Genomic DNA, 19,299 nt, shown 5'->3' on the forward strand with positions numbered 1-19,299 from the left:
GATACGGGGTCGCTTGAAATGAGAGGAGGGTGCCATTGTTGGTTTTGGAAGACCCGCTGGTTGTGATTGGGCGTCTCAGGGGGGTTGCAAGATCTGCGAAGAATAATGGCTGTTCATTCGGACCTTGGATGGACTTTTGAGACAGAAGACCGCAACCAGAAACTCGGAGGAGACTTGGATATAATGATATGGAAGAATTCTGAGCGCAAGTTCTCTCGCATTCATCCTCCTTTTGGTCGTGACGTCGAAAGAAGCACGGGATCGATCCTTTGGCTAAGCTTTTGGCGCTTCTAGTGTCCCGCTTCCTCTCCAGATAGCTGGGCAACTGCCGTGAGGCGTTCGAGTCAAGTGCGTGCGTGGGGGATCAGATTGAGGACGGAAGGGAATCCTTCTTCCCGCTGGTGGACGGTCAATCATCGAGTCTCTTTAGCTGCCTTGTGCATGCTAGAGGGTTTGCTTCCGTGTGTCGTCGCTCGTAGGATTGTATTTATCTGCCCACCAATGGAGTCCCCGTGGCTAACCCATAAGCTGATGATCTCATACGACGTGGCCGAATACATACGAGATACAAATAAATTGCAGTCCTTGTCTCCTGAGCGAGCTCTTTCAACGCGAGACTTTACGAAGTAGCAAGTACTCGACATGTTCATGCGTCTTGCTGTAGGGTCCGCCCCGGGTTGACGAAAGAGGCAGCTAGATAGACGGACGTGTAAGCCTCTTATTAACGTTACAACTAGCATGAGGGCGCAGGGATGGCTAAACAGAACACAGCAAAAGATGCTGGAGCGAAAGCCGAGGATTCTGGGGATTGTTTTTAGCGCAGGGGTTGAGGAAGGAGGAGGCGTTGGCCAGCACGCGGAAGTACCAGGAGCTTGCTTGTACGGGCGACGGAAACTCTGGTCATGGCTCGGGACACTCACTTGAATGGAGCCTGCTAGCATGGGAAGACCTCGCCTATGTACAAGGCACGGAACATCGGAGTGTGGCTCTAAACAACTTCCCACAAGGGCATCCATGTGCTTACTCGCACGAGTAGGTGATGCTTCTGCGGAGACAATTGTTTATATAAAGCGTCGGTGCTTCCCTTGTTGAAGCCAAGAGAAGGTTCACCACCACCTCGAGTTCTCCGGCCTCAGCACTGGAACCACAGTCAAGATGCGCAGCTTCGATACCCTCTTGCTCGCTGCCCTTGCGGCATCGCCCGCTCTGGCTCGCCAGATCCCGTCCAATGTGCAGAGCCTGTACAACTCAATTCGGGCTCAGGGCCAATGCAACAACATCCTCAAGGGCGGCTTCTTCAGCCAGGAGGGCGACTCCAAGAGTACGTAGTAAAGGTGAAGAATGAATCAAAATAGCGAGCGAGGCTGACATGACTGGCCCAGACTTCTCCTACTGCGGTGACCACCTGAGCGACTACGGCATCATGTACCTCCAAGGCACCAACGGCAACCTGGTCAACATGGACATTGACTGCGACGGTGCTCTGGGCACCGGTGACGGCAGCTGCGACAGCTCGCAGGACACGCAGAGCGAGACCAGCTTCAAAGACACCGTCGCCAGCTACAAGAAGGGCATCAAAGACCTCAACGCCTACGTGCACTCGTTTGTCGTCCTGGGCAACGAGGGCAGCAAGAGCGGCTACGTCAACTTTGATCCCCAGTCGGTTGGCGTCGAGCCTCTCTCAATTGTCGCTGTTGTCTGCGGCAACCAGATGGTGAGCACCACAGGCCACTCTTCATCTTATGAAAGCTGGCTTAGCAACTAACATGAGAATGCAGTTCTACGGCGTCTGGGGCGACACCAACGGCGACGACGGCCCTCCCCTGGTCGGCGAGGTCTCCGACTCTCTCGGCCGCGCCTGTTACGGAAACGCCGTCAACGGCAACGCCGCCCACGACGCGAACGACGTGCTGTATATTGCCTTTACCGGGCAGGATGCCGTCCCCGGCGCCAACGGAGCCAACTGGGCTGCCTCCTCCTTCTCGGCCTTTGAGTCGTCTCTGGGCGCTCTCGGTGACCAGCTGGTTGCCCGCATCGGCAGCTCTGGCGGCAGCACCCCTCCCCCTACCACTTGTTCATGGGAGGGCCACTGCGCCGGAGCTTCCTGCGGCAGTGATGATGATTGCTCTGACGATTTGACTTGCAACAGCGGCAAGTGTGGCAGTGGTGGGTCAACATCCCCTCCTCCTCCTCCCCCTACGAGCTGCTCGTGGGAGGGTCATTGTGCGGGAGCGTCTTGCAGTAGCGATGACGATTGCTCTGATGATTTGGCTTGCGTTTCGAGAGTGTGCGCCGTTGACCCGAACAATTGAATCTAGGCAACTAAGGCGTTGAAGAGGTGGTGTCTGGAGCGGGTATTTCAGCGAGTTCCGATGAGCTGACACTTTGCATTGTATTTGCTTTGGACTTGGCATGGTGAACCCTGTGATGAAGTATGGATGGATGAAATTCAGCGAGCTACGGATTGGTGTGTTTACTTTGATATATGTATTACTGTATGTAGGTGGCCGGCGAGTGTATATAGCTTTACGACAGCGTTGCTGAATAGCATGGCTTGGATGATGTTGGGGGGGCATGTCGGGTGGCATGCTTCTCGTGCCAGCGCCCCTTACATGCCATCACCAACATCGAAGTCTGGTGTGTTCTACCATAGAGGGAGGATACTCTAAACCGGCGGTCCCGTCGTCACTCCAGGCCACTTCATCAGCCGCTGAGACTGAACGAATCGTGAGGCATTAACCCATTTGTGAAACAAACCATGCCAACAGTGTCCGCGCCGCCTCGGCCAAACAAGACATCGGGTCACGTTCCGAATCTGTACTGCAGCCCGGCCCTACCATTTCAACCAGGGGATTCTTTACAAGACACGGGATCAATCGTATGCAGTAGGAGACGTCTACGTTGATTCAGTCATTCAGAGATTACACAGAGTCTAGCAAGTCACAAAGCTTCGCGCGTAGAAAGCAACAATGTAAGCATCGGCAGAGCAAATCGTGCATTTCATATATACATTGCGAGTCATATATACATCCACATCTCGACGCATCGGATTCTTCGTCGCCGCCACCAATATGTACAACCGACAGCGACGGCTCGGTATCAACAGCCCGATACGCAAGCGTTAAATACAATGTGGTGTCATCTACAAGGTTCCCGTCAGTTCAAGCCCCATCATCACGAAGCGACTGCTCAAAGGAAATGATTTGACGTACCGTAAAAAAAGTGTTTTATATACAAGAAGGAAAAACCCCCCTTTTCCAAGTCGTAGGAACTCTATGCCGAAGCGGGCTTCTTGGCGATGGGCATATCGTTGGAGTAGTGCAGGTTGCGGTTGTCCTTGACGGGGACGGCCGACGCGGCGCGCTTCTCCGCCTTGGAGTCCGCGAGGGCAATGGGCTTCGAGTTGGCGTACTTGAGGTGAGTCAGGTCCTTCCACTCCTCGCCGGCGTGCTGGACGGTGGGCGCGGCGAGGGCGAGGCCGGAGAGGGCGACGGCGATGAAAGCGGCGGTCTTCATGGTGACTTTGGTGATGAAGATATTGGGGTGAGTTGGCTTTAGAGTTGAATGATAGTCGAGTCTTGACTGTTTGAGAACAAGTTGGGAGCAGTGCAAAATCCGGGGGAAGGTCGAGAGCGAGTCTGCAGAGAGACGCAGCGCCTCCTATATACCAGTCCAACGTTGCAGCACTATCGAAAGGGGAGAGCCAAGCGTTTGCCGTTCCTCGAACCTCATTCGACGGAACGGGCTGCTCATACCCCAGGTTTGTCCTCCTGCTTCAAGCAGGTTCGCGTGGGATGCAGACAATATCCATTTTGACCGAAAGATGTGCCGACTGGCCGCCCAATCGGGCAGGTGATTAATGCTCCGGGTGGTCAGGCGCTAAAGCCTCATTCGCACTCTAGGGGAAGCTTGTTTGTGCTTGGATGGTGATGGTTTGCTTGGTTGATGGGAGAGTTTTGTAACGTGAGGGAGCGAAAAGGTGGGTGTTTGCTCAGGTGAGCCGCGATGAGGCATCACGATGAAGGGACGGCGATCTTGAGAGTTTTGAGAACAAGGAGGTGTTCTCATCAGTTGCTGCTGTCTACGGAGCAGGGCCGGACGACTTACGACTCATGGACCTTGGCTGCTTGGCGAGGCGCATGAACTTTAACGGGCTAGGGATGGCATGCAACCTAGGCGACTAACGCTCTGAGATGCGTCTCCTTGATAGAAGGCTTGGTCTTCTCTAGGAACTCGACGGCATGTTTGCCCTTTACGCGACTAGCATCATGTACGTGCCTTGACCCTGTCTTCTCAGTGCCTGAATTATATGGAACTGTACCTATTCAGTGCGCGGTGGTCCAAACCTTGCCCCAGGAAGATCGATCCTGCACCCCACCAAAACCACCAGCAACTACCAATATAGGCATCGCCAATGCTAGTACTGTAAGTGGAAGGCTTCATCCCCCCAGCCATTGCTGACAAGCCCGCTCAAAGGATGAATGCAACAGCGGAAGGGAGATGCTATGCTTACTGTATATATCGCATGCGGGGATCTTGAGTGGCTCCTCGATTCTCGGCGTTTCTCAACACGGCGGCTTAATGTCATAGTGCCAGGTACATAGGATGGGCATTGCAGACGCAATGTGACTGTGTTCTTTGGTATAACCTGATATGTCCATCCCTCGAAGTCTTTTCCTTTGGCCCGGCAGCCATACCTCGCTTGAGGCCGGCCTCTGCCATGCTATCACCAGTCGATGTCTTATAAACCACATGCCACCGGTGTTCCTCACCATAGCTACGAATAAGCTTAAACAGAAGACATCATCTTGGCATTTCCAGCACAACCTCGTCAGCGTTATATGATGTTATCACTACTCAGTTGTCTTCATCCACAAGTCTATACACCAACTTCTCTGCGCTAATCGGCCGCATGTAGTCCTCCCTTCGGCTCGTCGATCGCTCCGACACCATGCCGTCGCCCAAGAGCGCAAACCCGTCCGGCACGATCCTTTCCAGCCCTCCCGGCATGAGTCGCACGGGGTTCGGCTCCAGCTTCACTTTGCCATCTGTCGCGGCTGTGCTCAGGAAGCTGAAGAACTTTGTGGCAAACAGACGCGCCTCGGGGTTGGCGGGAATGGTGATGCCTTTTCAAATACGTGTCAGCAGCGGGAAGTGATGGGTACTCATCTTCTCGACTTACCATTGTATCCAATCTCATGTCCAAGGCCTTCCCACGCGGAGCCGTAGATGGGCTTGATGCGCAAGTTGGTCGGGTCATACTGCCCGCCCTTGGGGCCGCGGAAAACAGCCATTTTCCCGTTTTCATTCAAGGTGTCGTGGACCTTGTACACAGTCTCTCCTTCGGATATGCAATCCACAGCACGATCGATGCCCTCGCCATCAGTGGCCTCCTTCACCTTTTCCATCCAGTTGGGATCGCGATAGTCAACCAGCACGTCATACTTGTACGGCTCTTGGCGAAGGAATTCGTGCTTGGAGGAGCTCGCAGTGCCGATGAGGCGGATTTTGCGACCGGAAGAGCGGGCTGCGAGGTGGACCATCTGGGCGGCGTATAAGCCGAGAGAGGTGGATGCGCTGTAGATGAGCACGTTCGTTACATCATTTGCGCTGTCTGCTGAAGAAGCCGTTTCGCCATCAAATGGACAGGGAAGGCCGAGACGAGCAAAGACTCCTTGCGCAGCTGTTAAACCGCACATGCTGATTGTGGAAGCGGCCTCGAGCGACATGCTGTCGGGAACCGCCCACAGTAGATCATACGGAGCTGTGATGTACTCTGCAAAGGCTCCCGGGCGGTCATTTGTCGAGCAAGCTTTAAGTGAGCGCAGTCAGCAGCTCAGATCTATTATCCGTCTCGACGTCTGCATGAACAATGGCTTACCGCCCTGATGGAATCCAGCAACACGCGCACCGACTTTGGCACGGAGATCGGACGAGGAGCCGAGGTCAGGCCCTACGGCAGTGACGACGCCGGCGAAGTCCGTCCCGATGACTCGCTGCTCTTGTTCGGCGAGGGGATGCGCGACATAGTTTGCGTCGACGGGGTTGAGAGCCACGGCGTGGACGCGAATGAGGACTTCGCCATCCTGGGGCTCGGGAATGGGGAGCTCTCGGATGGAGACTTCCTTGGTTGCGGGCGTGAGAACGAGAGCCTTCATTTTGGTGACTATATAGTTGTTAGTCGTGATGTTTTGCAGTGGTAGGCGACAGGACATGGACGCTGTCAGTTGGGTTTACCTGAGTGTTATTCGACAAGCTGCTGCGGGGTGCAGTAAGCTGAGAAAGAGAATGATGATGTAGATCCCGATAGGATACTTCGATCCGATGTCTGAATGATCGAGACGGACAATTTTGCCTTGAAAGGAAATGTTCTGCTGTCCTCGTTTGGGGAGCTTAAAGCCAGTTGGCGATAGTACTACTATTTATCTAAAGTTGCATCGAGGCGCCATATTGGTAATCCTCCCCATCTGTTCAAATAAGGATCGCGATGCAAACTTGCGATTCTGCTGTTTCGGAGATTGGGGTTTCACGATCGTAGGAGATAATGCGAAATGCCCCAGCCGTAAGCGCTATAGGAATTGCTTGATGATTCGACTTGATCTGGATTTCTAAGGAAGTGGCCACTTTGACAGAATCTGAGCATTATGACATAGCCCTGTCGTTTTAGGCTCTGAAGAGGTGTTGGAGATGGTGCTGGAAGGTGCTGGTATTTGTGAGGCTGGTTGAGGTATGGGATCTAGGCCCGGATTCGGATTCCGGTTCGATTGAGACTATTCACTCAACTTTGCGTTGCATCTGATTTGGTTTGGGCAATAACTAGGCGCTTGCTTCGAGATTCGAGACTGATGGGTTTCTGTTGCTCAGTATGCGGTTAACCTACGAACCTACGGAGGAGTTGCTTAGGCCTGATCGCTTAGACAGTAGGATCAACGATTGAACTGAATCGATACGAGGGAAGTCAGTCCCTGCGTGTTGTAGGAATGATAGTACTTCATACACAGAAGACTTGATAATTCAAAAAGAATTGAACCTTTGCAGCTCAGCAGGATCTCATGAGCAAAGGATGTGCGAGCCTGTTGTGTCTTTCTGGACATTGCCTTAGTCCTGGCCGTGTCCGGCCGCCTCCACGTTACTCCGTCGTCGCTCTCCGCCCCGCGACTTGCAGCCATTCTATATGTCCTTTTCTACCACAAGAAACGAAGAAGAGCATCTCATATATCACAAATGTTTCACAGCTTGCTATGCATGCGCGTCACAACAAGTCTCAAAGTCACTTATACCGCAATTGAATAAAAATAACTTCTCATCCACATGAGATCCTGCTGTTCTTATGTAAGCACTACTCCTTCCAGCGTCACTTTGTTTCCGTCTTCTAGTCCCTGTCTCGTCTCACTCACTCTCCGAGTTTAAGTTACCAATTCCATCTCGCAATAACTTCCGCTTTTGCATTACAAAGCGTCTCCGTTGCCATCGTAACACCATCTTGAATTCTTTCAAGCTACAGACGATTACAAACCATCGACTTTGCAAAATGGTCCGCTCGGTGAGCCGGAGCAAAGGCTGTGCTCGATGCTTACAGCGCAAAGTCAAGGTAGCACCATTGCGCAAACGTGGTTCACGACTCTAGTAGACGCGCAATTCACTGGCTAACCAGTCGATACTATCCCAAGTGTGACGAGAAACTGCCGCAATGCTCTCAATGCCAACGAATGCGACGACCTTGCCCGGGTCCCCAGACAGGCTCAATCTTTGTCCATGCCGTGCCAACAGAACGCGGACCAAAGGCGGAGAAGGCGAGGGTTCGGGATTCGACCGCCTATCAACAGTTTCTGGAAGCTGCCGCTCCGCTTGCAAGACAGCTTCAGTGTGCAGGCAGAGTTGCTGCAACGTCTCCAAATTCATACCAGCCGTCTGTTGCTCCGGCATTCGACCAGCTGTTTCTGTCTACCTTTATCAGTTCGTTTGCCAAACCCAGCGCGGGTTCCGAGCTTCATCAGTCATGGATGAATCACCTCCACGAGCTTCTGGTCACTGGCGATGCGCCGCTCAAGCACTCGATACGCGCCGTAGCTACGGCTTTCCATGGCCGGATGGCGGGGAATACGGCCGCTCAACGTGCAGCTGAGCACTGTTACGTTGCCGCCCTACGAACTCAGCGAGCCAGGATAGCACCTTTCCTGAGCTCTTCTCCTTTTTGCTATGTGCCTGATGACCAAGAAATCTTCACCTCGATGATGTTGCTGTATTTTGAGCTCATCAATCCGTCGTCGACTGCTAGCTGGCTCAAGCACATGCAGGGTGTCATGAGCTTACTGGCACTTCGCGGCCCAAAGAGCTGTCAATCTGGCGCAATACATCTCCTGTTTAGGTCATTGAGATTTCTTGAGGTAAGCTTGAGCATAGAGCTCCCTCGTGCACTTACAAGCTGATCTGACTTGATGTTGATAGGCCTACGTTTCCTTTCGAAACCGAAAGGCATCACTTTTTGCATCCGAAGAATGGCGCACTATCCCTTTTGCCATCTCCGGTCAAAGCGATGTAGACAGACTCATCGATATCCTTCTTCTGGCCCCCCATCTTTTCAACAGCAAATTGTCAGATGGAGCCACGTCCATTCCAGGCTCTACCATTTCCGCCGAATATCTTTCGGCTGAGTTGAGTGTCTACAGGGAGCGTTATATCCAAAGCATCCTTTACGCGCAAGAAAGTAGACGGCGTATGAGCCAAACCTCTGAAGAGAGCGAGGAGGACGATTGCAATGGGTGCAACACCTGGATCGACGGCGGAGGCGACTTTTGCACATCGATGCCTGAGTCTTTGTTCTATTCTGCAAAGATCATCATCGATCACATTGTCATCGGAGAGGACGCCGAAGCGTACGAGGAGCTTCTCGTGGCCGAGCAGTTGGCTTATTCGTCTCTGTTGTTTCGAATAGCCGAATTGGCTAAAGAGGGAGGCGAAATGCAGGTGAATGTTGGGACCTGCGTACAACTGGCGTTTAGTCTTGAAGTTGTCGAGTCGTTTAGCCTTTCGCCTGCTTGTCGGGAACAGGCTAGACTTCACTTGAAGCAGCTGGGGTGGGAAAACATGCCTGCAGTTGTCTGAGATGATCTCTTCCTCTTAAGTACTGATAGCAGCCAACATGTGCGACTCATAAAGGAGTCCACAGCGCTGTTCAGGTACCGTATGAAGCTGTTGTGAACTGTGGAGTGCAGCAGGGGTGAGATGGTCAATTTCCGTAGGCATGCAGACATGTCGGTAGCATGGACTTACTCAAGACTGCCCATGCTCACAGCTCCTGTTCTAGTCGGCAGATATTGGTAATTAGCAAGGATCATCGAACTTGAGTGTAATGAAATCAAGTTCTCAATGAGGGCCTTACGTTCTGAGCTTGCTAAACCCAGTGCTGCGCGAGTCTCCTTACCTCGTAAGGCCTTTCGTGTTGGAAGGACCGTATGGTAAGAGGGGGCGGCTATGAATCGCATTCAGATGAAACACCGGAGAGCCAGCTTGGGACAATCGGGAACATGGGAGGCTAACTGCTCCAGGTCAGGCTGGTTCCCCTTGTAAGGTTCCGAATAATGTTTGCTGATTGTACGTGACTGCATGCCGCTGTGTTGCTGCTGGCAAGATATGCATTCCCCTCTATTGGATACTGGTCGAATAGGCCTTGAGTGTATCGAGATTTTGTATCAATAGATGAGCCATTAGTCTCAAAGCTGCAATGAGAGCGTCCTGCATCTTTCTTGGCTCATGAAAGAGATTACCGGCACACTCAAAGGTCCCCGGCCACACAGCACCGGGCGTTGACTCATCACATTTGACATGTCGAGCACGCCCAGTCAGGTCTAACGTGCGTCTTCCAGCATTCTTCAGCTGGACCAACGATGCTTTTACGAAGCACGTACAAGTATAGAGAGGTTATAGACGTGTCAAAGACGAAGTGTTGCTATATCGTCCCAGCTGTCGAGCTGATTTCAGGCCAAATTCGACCAACCAGTAAGATTAGAGCAGCAAATGCCGGCAAATTCCAGCATTTGCCGTTTCCAGTACGAGTGTGGTGGGCTGCATGTTGGCGTCTGCGGAGATGCTATTCGAACTATGCCTCAAGAGGTCATGTTGCCCGTCTCATTAATCAGCTATTGGCTGAATAATTGTCCCAAGATATGTGGACACTCCGTGATGAGGGAAGAGTTGGCGATGATGGAAGTCTTGTTGTTGCAGAGGTGCCTGGCGAATGTCTATAAAGACAATATGTCTGGGCCTCCTGGCTGGGATTTGTCTCGGAGAAGAAACAACGTCAGCATTCAAGCAATCAACAGACACTGCATAGCCAGAATTTATACAATAGTTCACCAAATTCCAGCCTCTCATATAAGACAATCAATTATTCATACTATCACAATGACTTCCCGATCCAACAACTCCGTTGTCATCATCGGCTCCGGCCCCGGCATTGGTTCCCACACGGCCGCCATCTCCGCTTCCAACCGATTCAACAAGGTCGCCCTCGTGGCTAGAAACCCTGAAAAGCTGGAGAAAGATGCAGCTTTCGTAGCTGCTGCAGCTCCAGGACAGGTTGTGGTCAAGACCTATCCCACCGATATCACCGCCGCCAAAGAACTTGCAAACACTCTCCAGCAAATCAGCAAGGACCTGGGAACCCCCGAGTTTGTCCTGTTCAACGCGGCCATCATTGACTTGACTCCTCTGTTAGAGGTTGATGACGAGAGCATCCTCATGGACTTTAAGATCTCCACCATTGCTCTTCACAACACCGCCAAGTGGGCGATTCCACAGCTGGCTGCCCTGGCTAAGCAGGATCCCTCCGCTAAGCCGACTTTCATGGTCACCAGCTCTCATCTCCCCGAGACGCCCTGGGAAGACCTGTTCTCCCTCTCTCTCACTAAGGCTTCTCAGAAGAACTTGACTCTGTCCCTTCGGCAGAAGTTTGGCTCCTTGGGCATCCACATCTGCTTGTTGTTTGTTGCTGGGACGGTTGCCGATGGGAACCCCAACCTTAACAACAAGAATGTCGCGAACAAGGCTTGGGAGTTGTATAGCCAGGATAAGGGCGCTTGGACTGAGGAGATTCGCATTAACCCATGAGTTAATGGAATAATCATAATCACTGATTTACGAGAAGCAAGTTAGACATTGTTCATGATAGATAATGAGCGAATCAGTACCACATAGCTCTTCATTTATGAGAAAACGCCTTCTCTTATGCCTCGATGATCTCGACTTTCCAATGGATATCAATTAGAGAGCTGTCTTACTCTGCTAGAATATTCGTATCACACATGCTATATGAAGTGGTCTAATTTGCTGGACGATGAATAGTACTAAATATATATATATTGCTACTCACGAAGTGTATGGTGATGTCTGAAGTAAGCCAAGGATACGGCACAAGAAAGCGAGTCGAAAAGATAGCAGCGACTACTGGTAATTACATAGTTGCTGGAATGCTGAAAATATGGGCTGGAGTTTTGTAACGCCCTGTTGTCTACGTATGCCCCAGGCTTGTAGGTATTGAGAAAGAACATTGGGTCATACCAAAAGGTCTGGAAAGGGTTTCTTTTCTTGGAGACTACTCTAGTCAGAGGTTACACAATAAACTGCAAGGAAAGAGTTCACAACTTCTGCCGCGGAGATGTCTTCTCTTAATCTTTGTGAGCATTAGCACATGGTATTACACTTAGAAAGCACCAATTCTCATGAATCACAGACCGGCTTAACGATCCGTAATGAGGCTTTTAATAATATAAAGCCCAGAGGTCAAGGCCGAGCTCGCCTTGTCTTTTCGTTAGATGCGTGTTGCGTGTATAGTGCGAGTTCGAGTTGAGGGCGGATCGACGGGGCGCCGAGAAGAGTTCAGGTGCCAGTTACTGAAAACCATCTGAATACTGTTTTCTGTTAGCAAATACGGTCTGAAGTGAGAGCTAATAGGTAATCGTCGTTTAATTTCGGTAGTTGAGGAAATCATGACATGGCCGGGAAAATTTACTCCTTGGGGACAAAGAGCCCTTGCACGGCGAGAGCGGGCTTCCGTGTCTCACAACCTAACCTATTCAGCTAGTAGAGTAGACCAATGAAGCCTCGAGCCGCCGTTACGAATATTGAGCATTTAACATCATCTTGTTCCCAAATCCCTTGAATGGCAATCAGGGAACAGCTTTTCTGCCTTAATGCTAAGTTGCTGACTTACACCAAGCTCATCAGACAAGTCCAAGGGCGTCAACGACTAGCACGCAATAGGACCGAAAATACCATTATAAATACAAAGACGCAAGCTTGAGTATAAACGGAGACGCTAATACACTTTGAAGTGGGAGGAACCGGCCAAGCTGGAATCATTGTGCTTGCCAAGGTCGGCCATATGACGAAGGAGTTCGAAGCAATCAACCTGAAGAGGCGTGTGCCAGTTCTCATCATGGGCAACGAGGCCATCATGGAGATGGCAGCGGTCCCCACTGCCATCGCAACCGTGACACCAGAAGCACAAACTTTTGGCCAACCACCATTAGAGAAGATTCAAGTATACGCATGGCTCATCTCTCGACCACAGCCCACGGTCAGGCTGCTGAGGGAATCTGCAGAGCAGAGAGATTCGCCAACAATACGGAGATTTATCCGCAGCTGAGATCAAAAGGCTACGAGACGATGCGGGAGATATGTTCATATTGAAACGAGGTTCAAAGCCGCACACGTTACGGAGCTTGCTGTTGGAAGCTCTTATACGGCTGCGGATGTGTTTCTGACAGTGCTCTATCTCTGGGCAGGATGATTTACGGAGGTAACCATCGATATTGACAAGAATTATCCCGTATATGGGGCTTATGTCAGGAACTTGTTAGGAAAGCCCGCCATTATTGAGGCTAGGATAGGCCATCGACTTTGAGACTGGAGGGGGAAAACCGAGGAGCTAAGTAGGATAGCAGGTGAATATCAAGCAAAAGATAGACAGTTTAGTCATATAAAAGCATGAGTTCTATAAGCCATAAGCAAACCCTTGAGAAACTCCAGCCCTGAAAGTCCAGGGCGCATATATGTGAGGTCAGAAATGCGTGGCGGTTAGGGCGGCGTGCTCTCTCGCTTACCTCGCCTATGCTCCATGGAACTCGACAGATGTCCCTTGTTGACGTTAACAACATCGTCTATCAGCTTTACCGTAACAGCTAATTCATCAGCTAAATTGGCACGAGCATACATTACATGTCAAGTGGCTTCATCCCGGGATTCTTTGCAGTCGTCTGGGATCATATTTGGCTGCACCAAGTCCTCCTACAAATACAGAGATCATCATCCCAGCCCTGGAGCTGCCGAGAAGATTCTCTCATAGACTTGCCTGAATGTCTGAAACAACACATTTAGGCTACGAAGTCTTCGAGCTCCACGGGAGAAACAACCTGGAAGATGATAACGCTCAGTTTAAGGGCTCCGCCCATGCTGTTGCAGCAGCACAATTCACCATGCAGAGAAGCATCATTGGGAACAGACCAGAATGCTTCAAAAACACATTTCAAGAGATCTGCTTTGTCCTCAGGGCCACTCTTGCCATGGCGACCAACAGTCTATTGACTAGAGCGATAATTATCGTGACTGCATCAATTGGGCGCGAGTTACACATGACTCAAGCACAAATCACCTGGATCAGTGCTTCCACTACGTAAGAGACTGATTTCTTTCTACGTGTTGATCGTACGGTTAGTCTTGCCGTTAGTCTGTCTGCAGGGGCTCTCCAGCTGCCCTTGGGCCAGCTCACCGATCTCTTGGATTCTTCATCGCTGGCATGATTGGCTTCAGCGTTAGTTGCCTGATACTCGGATTTCCGCAGAACCCATTTTGGATGAACATCCTGTGCGGGTTGCTTGGGCTTTTCTCAGCCGTCATTGTCCCACCTGCCATCGGAATACTCGGTGCTGCGTATTCGGAACGCTCGAAGCGGAAGAACTGGGCGTTTGCGTGCTTCAGCGCCGGGAACCCCGTGGGATTCGGGCTACGGAGCATAATAATGGGAATCTCGGCCAAGATCTTCGATGGCGCGCGGGCTTCATCTTCTTCACTATTCTATGGGGGCTGTTGGCCATGGTATCAATATGGGTTGTGCCAAGCATTGAAGCCTTTGAACCGTGGCCGTTTGGGAGACGATGGAAGGCAGCCTTGAAGCGATTCGATGTCGTTGGGACGGCGATGACAATCCTTGGCGTCGGACTTTTCACAGTTGGCTTAACGTTAGCTTGCTTGCGAATAGTCCACAGCGCGCTTGGCTAACAATTCTACAGATTGGGTCCAGTCGATGGCTGGATGAATGGTCATGTTCTTGCGATGCTGGTTGTTGGCTTCTCACTCCTCGTGGGATTCGTGGCTTGGGAAAAGAAGTGCCCCCATCCTCTGATGACACTCCATATATGGAATGACGGAAGTTTCGCATTTGTCAGTGCCTCAACTCGTTCATTAGCCGAGGCGCCGAGTTCCTGACTATTGTACAGTTGATGCCCGTATCGTCCTTGGAGTAATGTCGATGCTTTCTTCCAACTTCTGGTTGGCTCTGCTCTTACAAGAGGTCTACCATCGACCAGCTTTGACCGTTGCCGTAGATCTCTTACCGCAAGTCATATCGGCGCTTATATCCAATGTCGTGGCCGCGAATATCCTTAATCGAGTCAATAACAGTCTCATCATGGCTTTTGGTGCTGCCATGTACCTGGTGGAGAATCTCCCTACTGGCCGTTCAAAGGCCTCATACGACGTAATGGGCTTTCACTTTCCCATCGCTACTGACAAATGTCATGGGTCTCGATTTGCATTTTAATGTCACCACGTGAGCGCTCACTTTCGCATCGCATATCCAGCCGATAGCTAACGAGACCTGTGGTAGATGTATGTCATGCATTCATTGCCCTCGCATCAACAGTCACTGGCTGGCGGCATATTCAACATGTTTATCCGCTTGGGAACAACCATCATCTTCGGCATTGTCGACCGCGGTATACAGCTCTGTCAAGAATTCCTTCAATGCGCAGGGCGACGACTTTACGCCCTACAAGAGCGCATTCTACGCCTCGCTCGGGTTTGCTGCCTTGGCCTGCTTATTCGTCCCCTTTTTACGCACTGGTACGCAGGGGAACTCGCCAAAAGAGGAGTAGGATCGGGAAAGGCATCCCTTGGCCCCCGATCTGTTCGGCAGATGTCACCCAAATAACAAGGATAACACGGGAGACTACTGCAAAGATTTGCCCGGGTTGTTGGGCGTACCCTCAATCTACGAGAGCGCTAAAGGGGGGAGTGTTGGCGTCTCTAAACGCATCTCATCCTTGGTCGAGCAGAAACGGTTCACCTGTCGAGATAGCTGAATGCAAATGAGTTGTCATTGAACTCTCTTGGAAATTGCGAGCTTTATTAGCTTTCGGCATTCGGCCTCTGTGAGAGGCGGGAGCCAAAGTCGTCTGTGGTCATAGCCTCATGGGGTAAGTCACTTCGGCCGACAAGCGGCAAGTAGGAGCGGCGAATGCGGCAGCAGATTGGGATGGTCCTGCGGGGAGGAGTGAGAAATCTTGCCTACTTAGTTCAGCTCTATGCAGGATGGTCGCCCGATTACATAGAGAGGCTTGCCGAGAAGGATTCCGCCTGTATACACGGCGCTTATGCCGCATTCTGTTTGCTCTGTAAGCACGGAAAAGACGTCATGTTGCGAGGCCAATGATCTGTGGGTGTATTAGCCTTGAAGAGTTTATGAAGAGTTGTAATTGCAGTTTGGATAAATGAGGCACGTTATCAACAAGAATGAGCTCTGCTTGAAACCAAGCAAACTTAACCTCGACTTATTGTTGTGAACAACAAAAGATACCTCCAAATTGTAATAAACACATAAACACCGAAATCATGGCCGCGGTAGTCTCAGGCTTGAACGGATGGCACCCCGGCGAAATTGCCATGCAGACGAAGCTGGGCTATGCCGATGCTATGGCTACATCATGGCGATACATCGAAAACCAAATGCGCGAACAACACCGCATCTTCCACACATCAAACTTGCCGTTCATTCCTATCACGACTCTCGATGACCAAGGGCGACCATGGGCTTCGATCGTTGCCGGCGCTGACGGAGAGATTGGATTCGTTGAAGGTCCTGATCTCGAGACTCTCATTGTAAATGCTAGACTTTGGCCCGGAGAGCCGCTCTTGGACACACTCAATCAGTGGGTTGATCGAAACGGTCACGATCCGACGAGCCCAGAGAGGTACTTGACGGCTGGAATTGGAATCGAGTTTCCCACTCGAAGACGCAACAAGTTTGCCGGCTATATGGAAGATGTGAGGCGCAAATCGGAACTGGACTTTCGACTGAAGTTGAAAGTCAACCAGACCACTGGGTATGCCTTATCCCCCCTTTCTCGGCTATCACATTTGAGCTTTCTTATTCCCAAGAAGTGATCCTAACTTCATGTGATCTATAGAAACTGTCCAAAGTACATCAATGTCCGCAAGCTTGTCGGGCATGCACAGACGAAGCCAACCATTGCCTACGAGAAGCGACATATGACGCAGTTCGAACGGCTCCCACAAGAAGTCATCGATTTCATTACCGATGCGGATACAGTCTTCATCGGATCCGTGTACAGATCTGAACCAAAAACGGCTGACAAGTTCCCGTCACATACCGGCATGAATGCGCGCGGTGGATTGCCAGGATTCACCCGCGTGAGCCCGTCAGATGGACGCACCGTCGTTCTGCCTGACTATTCAGGAAACAGATTCATGTCGAGCCTCGGGAATGTCGAGAAAAGTAAACAGGTGGCCCTCACCATTGTCTCGTTTACAACTGGAGACGTGCTCTATCTTACTGGAACAGCGGAGCACCTCGTTGGCCCAGATGCACTTGCAGTAATGGTGAAGCACGCAAGCGTCACCGCGATGAAGGCAACAGGCTTCGTCTTTGTCCGAGATGCTCTTCCTGTCCGACAACAGTCTGGTACCGAAGTCGAACGCAGTCCTTACAGTCCGAAGGTCAAATACTTGGTAGAGGAACCGGAGGGGCAGGCGAATGCTATCGGAGCGCACAAGGCGAGGTTGACCAGTGCGACGCAGCTAACTCACGACCTGGCGATATTCCGGTTCAAAGTAACTACCAGGCCCGGCGTCGAACCAATCAAGATACGACCTGGACAGGCTATTGCTCTCGATTTCATGGACTGGATAGGGCCTCCGGCGTATCAGCACATGGCCAGCTCTGCGCCTGGGTCGGTCAACGACGATCGTGTACGAACATGGACGGTTTCCAGCGCTCACGAAGATAAGGATGTGACCTGGTTCGAGATGACGATGCGCGAGATGAAGGGAGGAGCTGTTACGGGAGCATTGTTTGACGTCTTGAGAAGACACCCCTCGAACGAATACGAAAGGCCAATGACAATTACAGAAGATGTCGTTGCGGAGGTTGTTGGGGTCACAGGCGACTTCTTTCTTGGTCCGGACGATGTCGACATGCTCTGGGTTGCCGGCGGCATCGGCATCACGCCTTTCCTCTCCATGTTCAGTGCATTGTCCGATCGCAGGGCCAAGGCCAACGGCGATGTTATCCTTGCGCTGTCAACCCGAGAGCCTGAGATGATGCTTCGTTTGATCCAGTCTTCTCTTCGTAATACCGCGTCTAAAGTTCGGATTCGGATCGACCTCTTCACAAGTCGTGAGAAGGTCGGCATGGAAGGTATTGATCAGAAGAGCGTACAGGTTATACTGCACAAGGGCCGGATAGGCCCGGACTATTGGCCCCAGGTGGCAAGCGGCAGAGATGTCTTGATCTGTGGCCCGGGGCCTTTTGGTGACGTGGCCATGGACGGCCTAAGAGCAGCAGGAGTGCCTGAGCAGAACATGTTACGGGAGGGATTCTATTGATGCGAGCAATGTACGCATGATCAAAGTACCTGGCGTTGAGGGTTTCACGTCACAATTCTGTATTGGAGTGACACTTGACGATATTTCCACCTATCGGACAATTTAGCCAGATTATGACGCTCTCAATAATGGCACTATTTCGGTGCGAATATATATAAGAGAAAAGAGCCAGAAGACTCGTACGCATGGCCTATTCTGTCGCGCCTCACAAACATTGATCCCGGCGTACGAGTGTCAAATCATCAAGCTCCTTAAGCGACGTTGCCAATATACTCGATCTCAGACCTTGCTGCCACAATTGTCTCACCAAACAATGAGCTGAAGCTTACGTATTAGTGACATCTGATGCCGATAACTTATATAAGATGTTTATGATGACACAGTTGCGCCTTCGAACGACTCATGAAGTTTCGCACCTGGGTATGGCGATGTACACAAGTGCCAATACTAGGACATGGAGGTGACGCGTATGGTCCCCATTCAGAGATCCTATGCCTTCTACATTCTTTTCCACTTCATTTCTTCCTTCCTTCCTTCTTCTTTCCTCTTGCCATATTGGAGACTCCTTTCTCTCTTTGGTAGTCAACCTGGCAAGATGGCTTCTGACGAGATTGTGTGGCAAATCATCAACCAGCAGCTGTGTTCGTTCAAGTTAAAGTGAGTCTGGACCAGCAGAGGAAACCCCATGCACCAATACTAACAAGAATCGATAGAACTTCACATCAAACCCAAAAAACTATGGTATTCACCCGGTGCCTGCCCTTTTGCCGCACACAATAACACTTCTTGAAGCCGGATTCCAGCCAGGATTCATACTCGCCCAACTGGCAAGATAAGTGAAGGATTTGCTCTTATAAATTCGAAAGGGAGCGTCCCAGTGTTGGCGGATGGAGATATAATCATGACAGAAATGCTAGCGATTCTCACATGCATCTCCGCATCGAGCCCTGATCAAAAGTTACTCTGACAGAACATGAGAGGGGCTAAATATCTTTCTGACACTCTGTATGGATAGGGATACGGAGGACTTTGGACACCAGAGAGGTTCGTGGGCAATGAATCCATGTACACGGCAGTTCAAGAGAGAAGGTGAGGCAGACGGTTGAAGATTATCACGCTCTCATTGGAGACAAACTCAAGCGATCCGGCGCCTCCTACTTTATGGGAGATTCTTTCACGGGTGTCGATGCTTTTCTTTTGGTTTTCTATCTTCGGGGGATACAAATCAGGACCGACATGGACGCGGGATATCCATCATATGCTACGTTGGCACAGAACCTGTTGCAAAGGCAATCGGCGACTAAAGCACCCAAGAATCATTGACGTATGTGTTGAGCAGAGAATCATCAATAGGCCAACATGGGAGCAGACATATTTCTGTATCATCTAGGAATAGAG

At 51.0% G+C, this 19,299-nt stretch overlaps 7 protein-coding genes across 7 annotated transcripts; 5 read left to right on the forward strand and 2 right to left on the reverse strand.

The window, feature by feature from the left end:
* Positions 1-1,155: 1,155 nt before the first annotated feature.
* Positions 1,156-2,312, forward strand: CCMA1212_007494 (Endo-chitosanase; the record flags this gene model as incomplete). The annotated part of the gene is made up of 3 exons (XM_073704662.1): positions 1,156-1,321; positions 1,383-1,714; positions 1,779-2,312. 3 exons carry the CDS (start codon positions 1,156-1,158, stop codon positions 2,310-2,312), a joined length of 1,032 nt encoding a protein of 343 aa, XP_073557151.1.
* Positions 2,313-3,273: 961 nt separating this feature from the next.
* On the reverse strand, positions 3,274-3,516 carry CCMA1212_007495 (uncharacterized protein; the record flags this gene model as incomplete). Its single annotated transcript, XM_073704663.1, has 1 exon — positions 3,274-3,516. The coding sequence occupies one exon, from the start codon at positions 3,514-3,516 to the stop codon at positions 3,274-3,276; it is 243 nt and encodes an 80-aa protein (XP_073557152.1).
* Positions 3,517-4,857: 1,341 nt separating this feature from the next.
* Positions 4,858-6,158, reverse strand: CCMA1212_007496 (Deshydrogenase mlcG; the record flags this gene model as incomplete). Its single annotated transcript, XM_073704664.1, has 3 exons — positions 4,858-5,126; positions 5,183-5,812; positions 5,882-6,158. The coding sequence occupies 3 exons, from the start codon at positions 6,156-6,158 to the stop codon at positions 4,858-4,860; spliced, it is 1,176 nt and encodes a 391-aa protein (XP_073557149.1).
* Positions 6,159-7,531: 1,373 nt separating this feature from the next.
* Positions 7,532-9,105, forward strand: CCMA1212_007497 (uncharacterized protein; the record flags this gene model as incomplete). The annotated part of the gene is made up of 3 exons (XM_073704665.1): positions 7,532-7,543; positions 7,737-8,387; positions 8,449-9,105. 3 exons carry the CDS (start codon positions 7,532-7,534, stop codon positions 9,103-9,105), a joined length of 1,320 nt encoding a protein of 439 aa, XP_073557150.1.
* A 1,299-nt stretch (positions 9,106-10,404) lies between these two features.
* On the forward strand, positions 10,405-11,109 carry CCMA1212_007498 (uncharacterized protein; the record flags this gene model as incomplete). Its single annotated transcript, XM_073704666.1, has 1 exon — positions 10,405-11,109. The coding sequence occupies one exon, from the start codon at positions 10,405-10,407 to the stop codon at positions 11,107-11,109; it is 705 nt and encodes a 234-aa protein (XP_073557157.1).
* A 1,273-nt stretch (positions 11,110-12,382) lies between these two features.
* On the forward strand, positions 12,383-12,646 carry CCMA1212_007499 (uncharacterized protein; the record flags this gene model as incomplete). The annotated part of the gene is made up of 1 exon (XM_073704667.1): positions 12,383-12,646. One exon carries the CDS (start codon positions 12,383-12,385, stop codon positions 12,644-12,646), a length of 264 nt encoding a protein of 87 aa, XP_073557158.1.
* Positions 12,647-15,888: 3,242 nt separating this feature from the next.
* On the forward strand, positions 15,889-17,901 carry CCMA1212_007501 (uncharacterized protein; the record flags this gene model as incomplete). The annotated part of the gene is made up of 2 exons (XM_073704668.1): positions 15,889-16,379; positions 16,464-17,901. The coding sequence occupies 2 exons, from the start codon at positions 15,889-15,891 to the stop codon at positions 17,899-17,901; spliced, it is 1,929 nt and encodes a 642-aa protein (XP_073556808.1).
* Between the last annotated feature and the right edge of the window lie 1,398 nt (positions 17,902-19,299).

The sequence above is a fragment of the Trichoderma ghanense genome, assembly GCF_004382785.1.
Source record: "Trichoderma ghanense strain CCMA-1212 chromosome Unknown scaffold_9, whole genome shotgun sequence".
In the NCBI taxonomy this organism is placed as follows: Eukaryota; Fungi; Ascomycota; class Sordariomycetes; order Hypocreales; family Hypocreaceae; genus Trichoderma; species Trichoderma ghanense.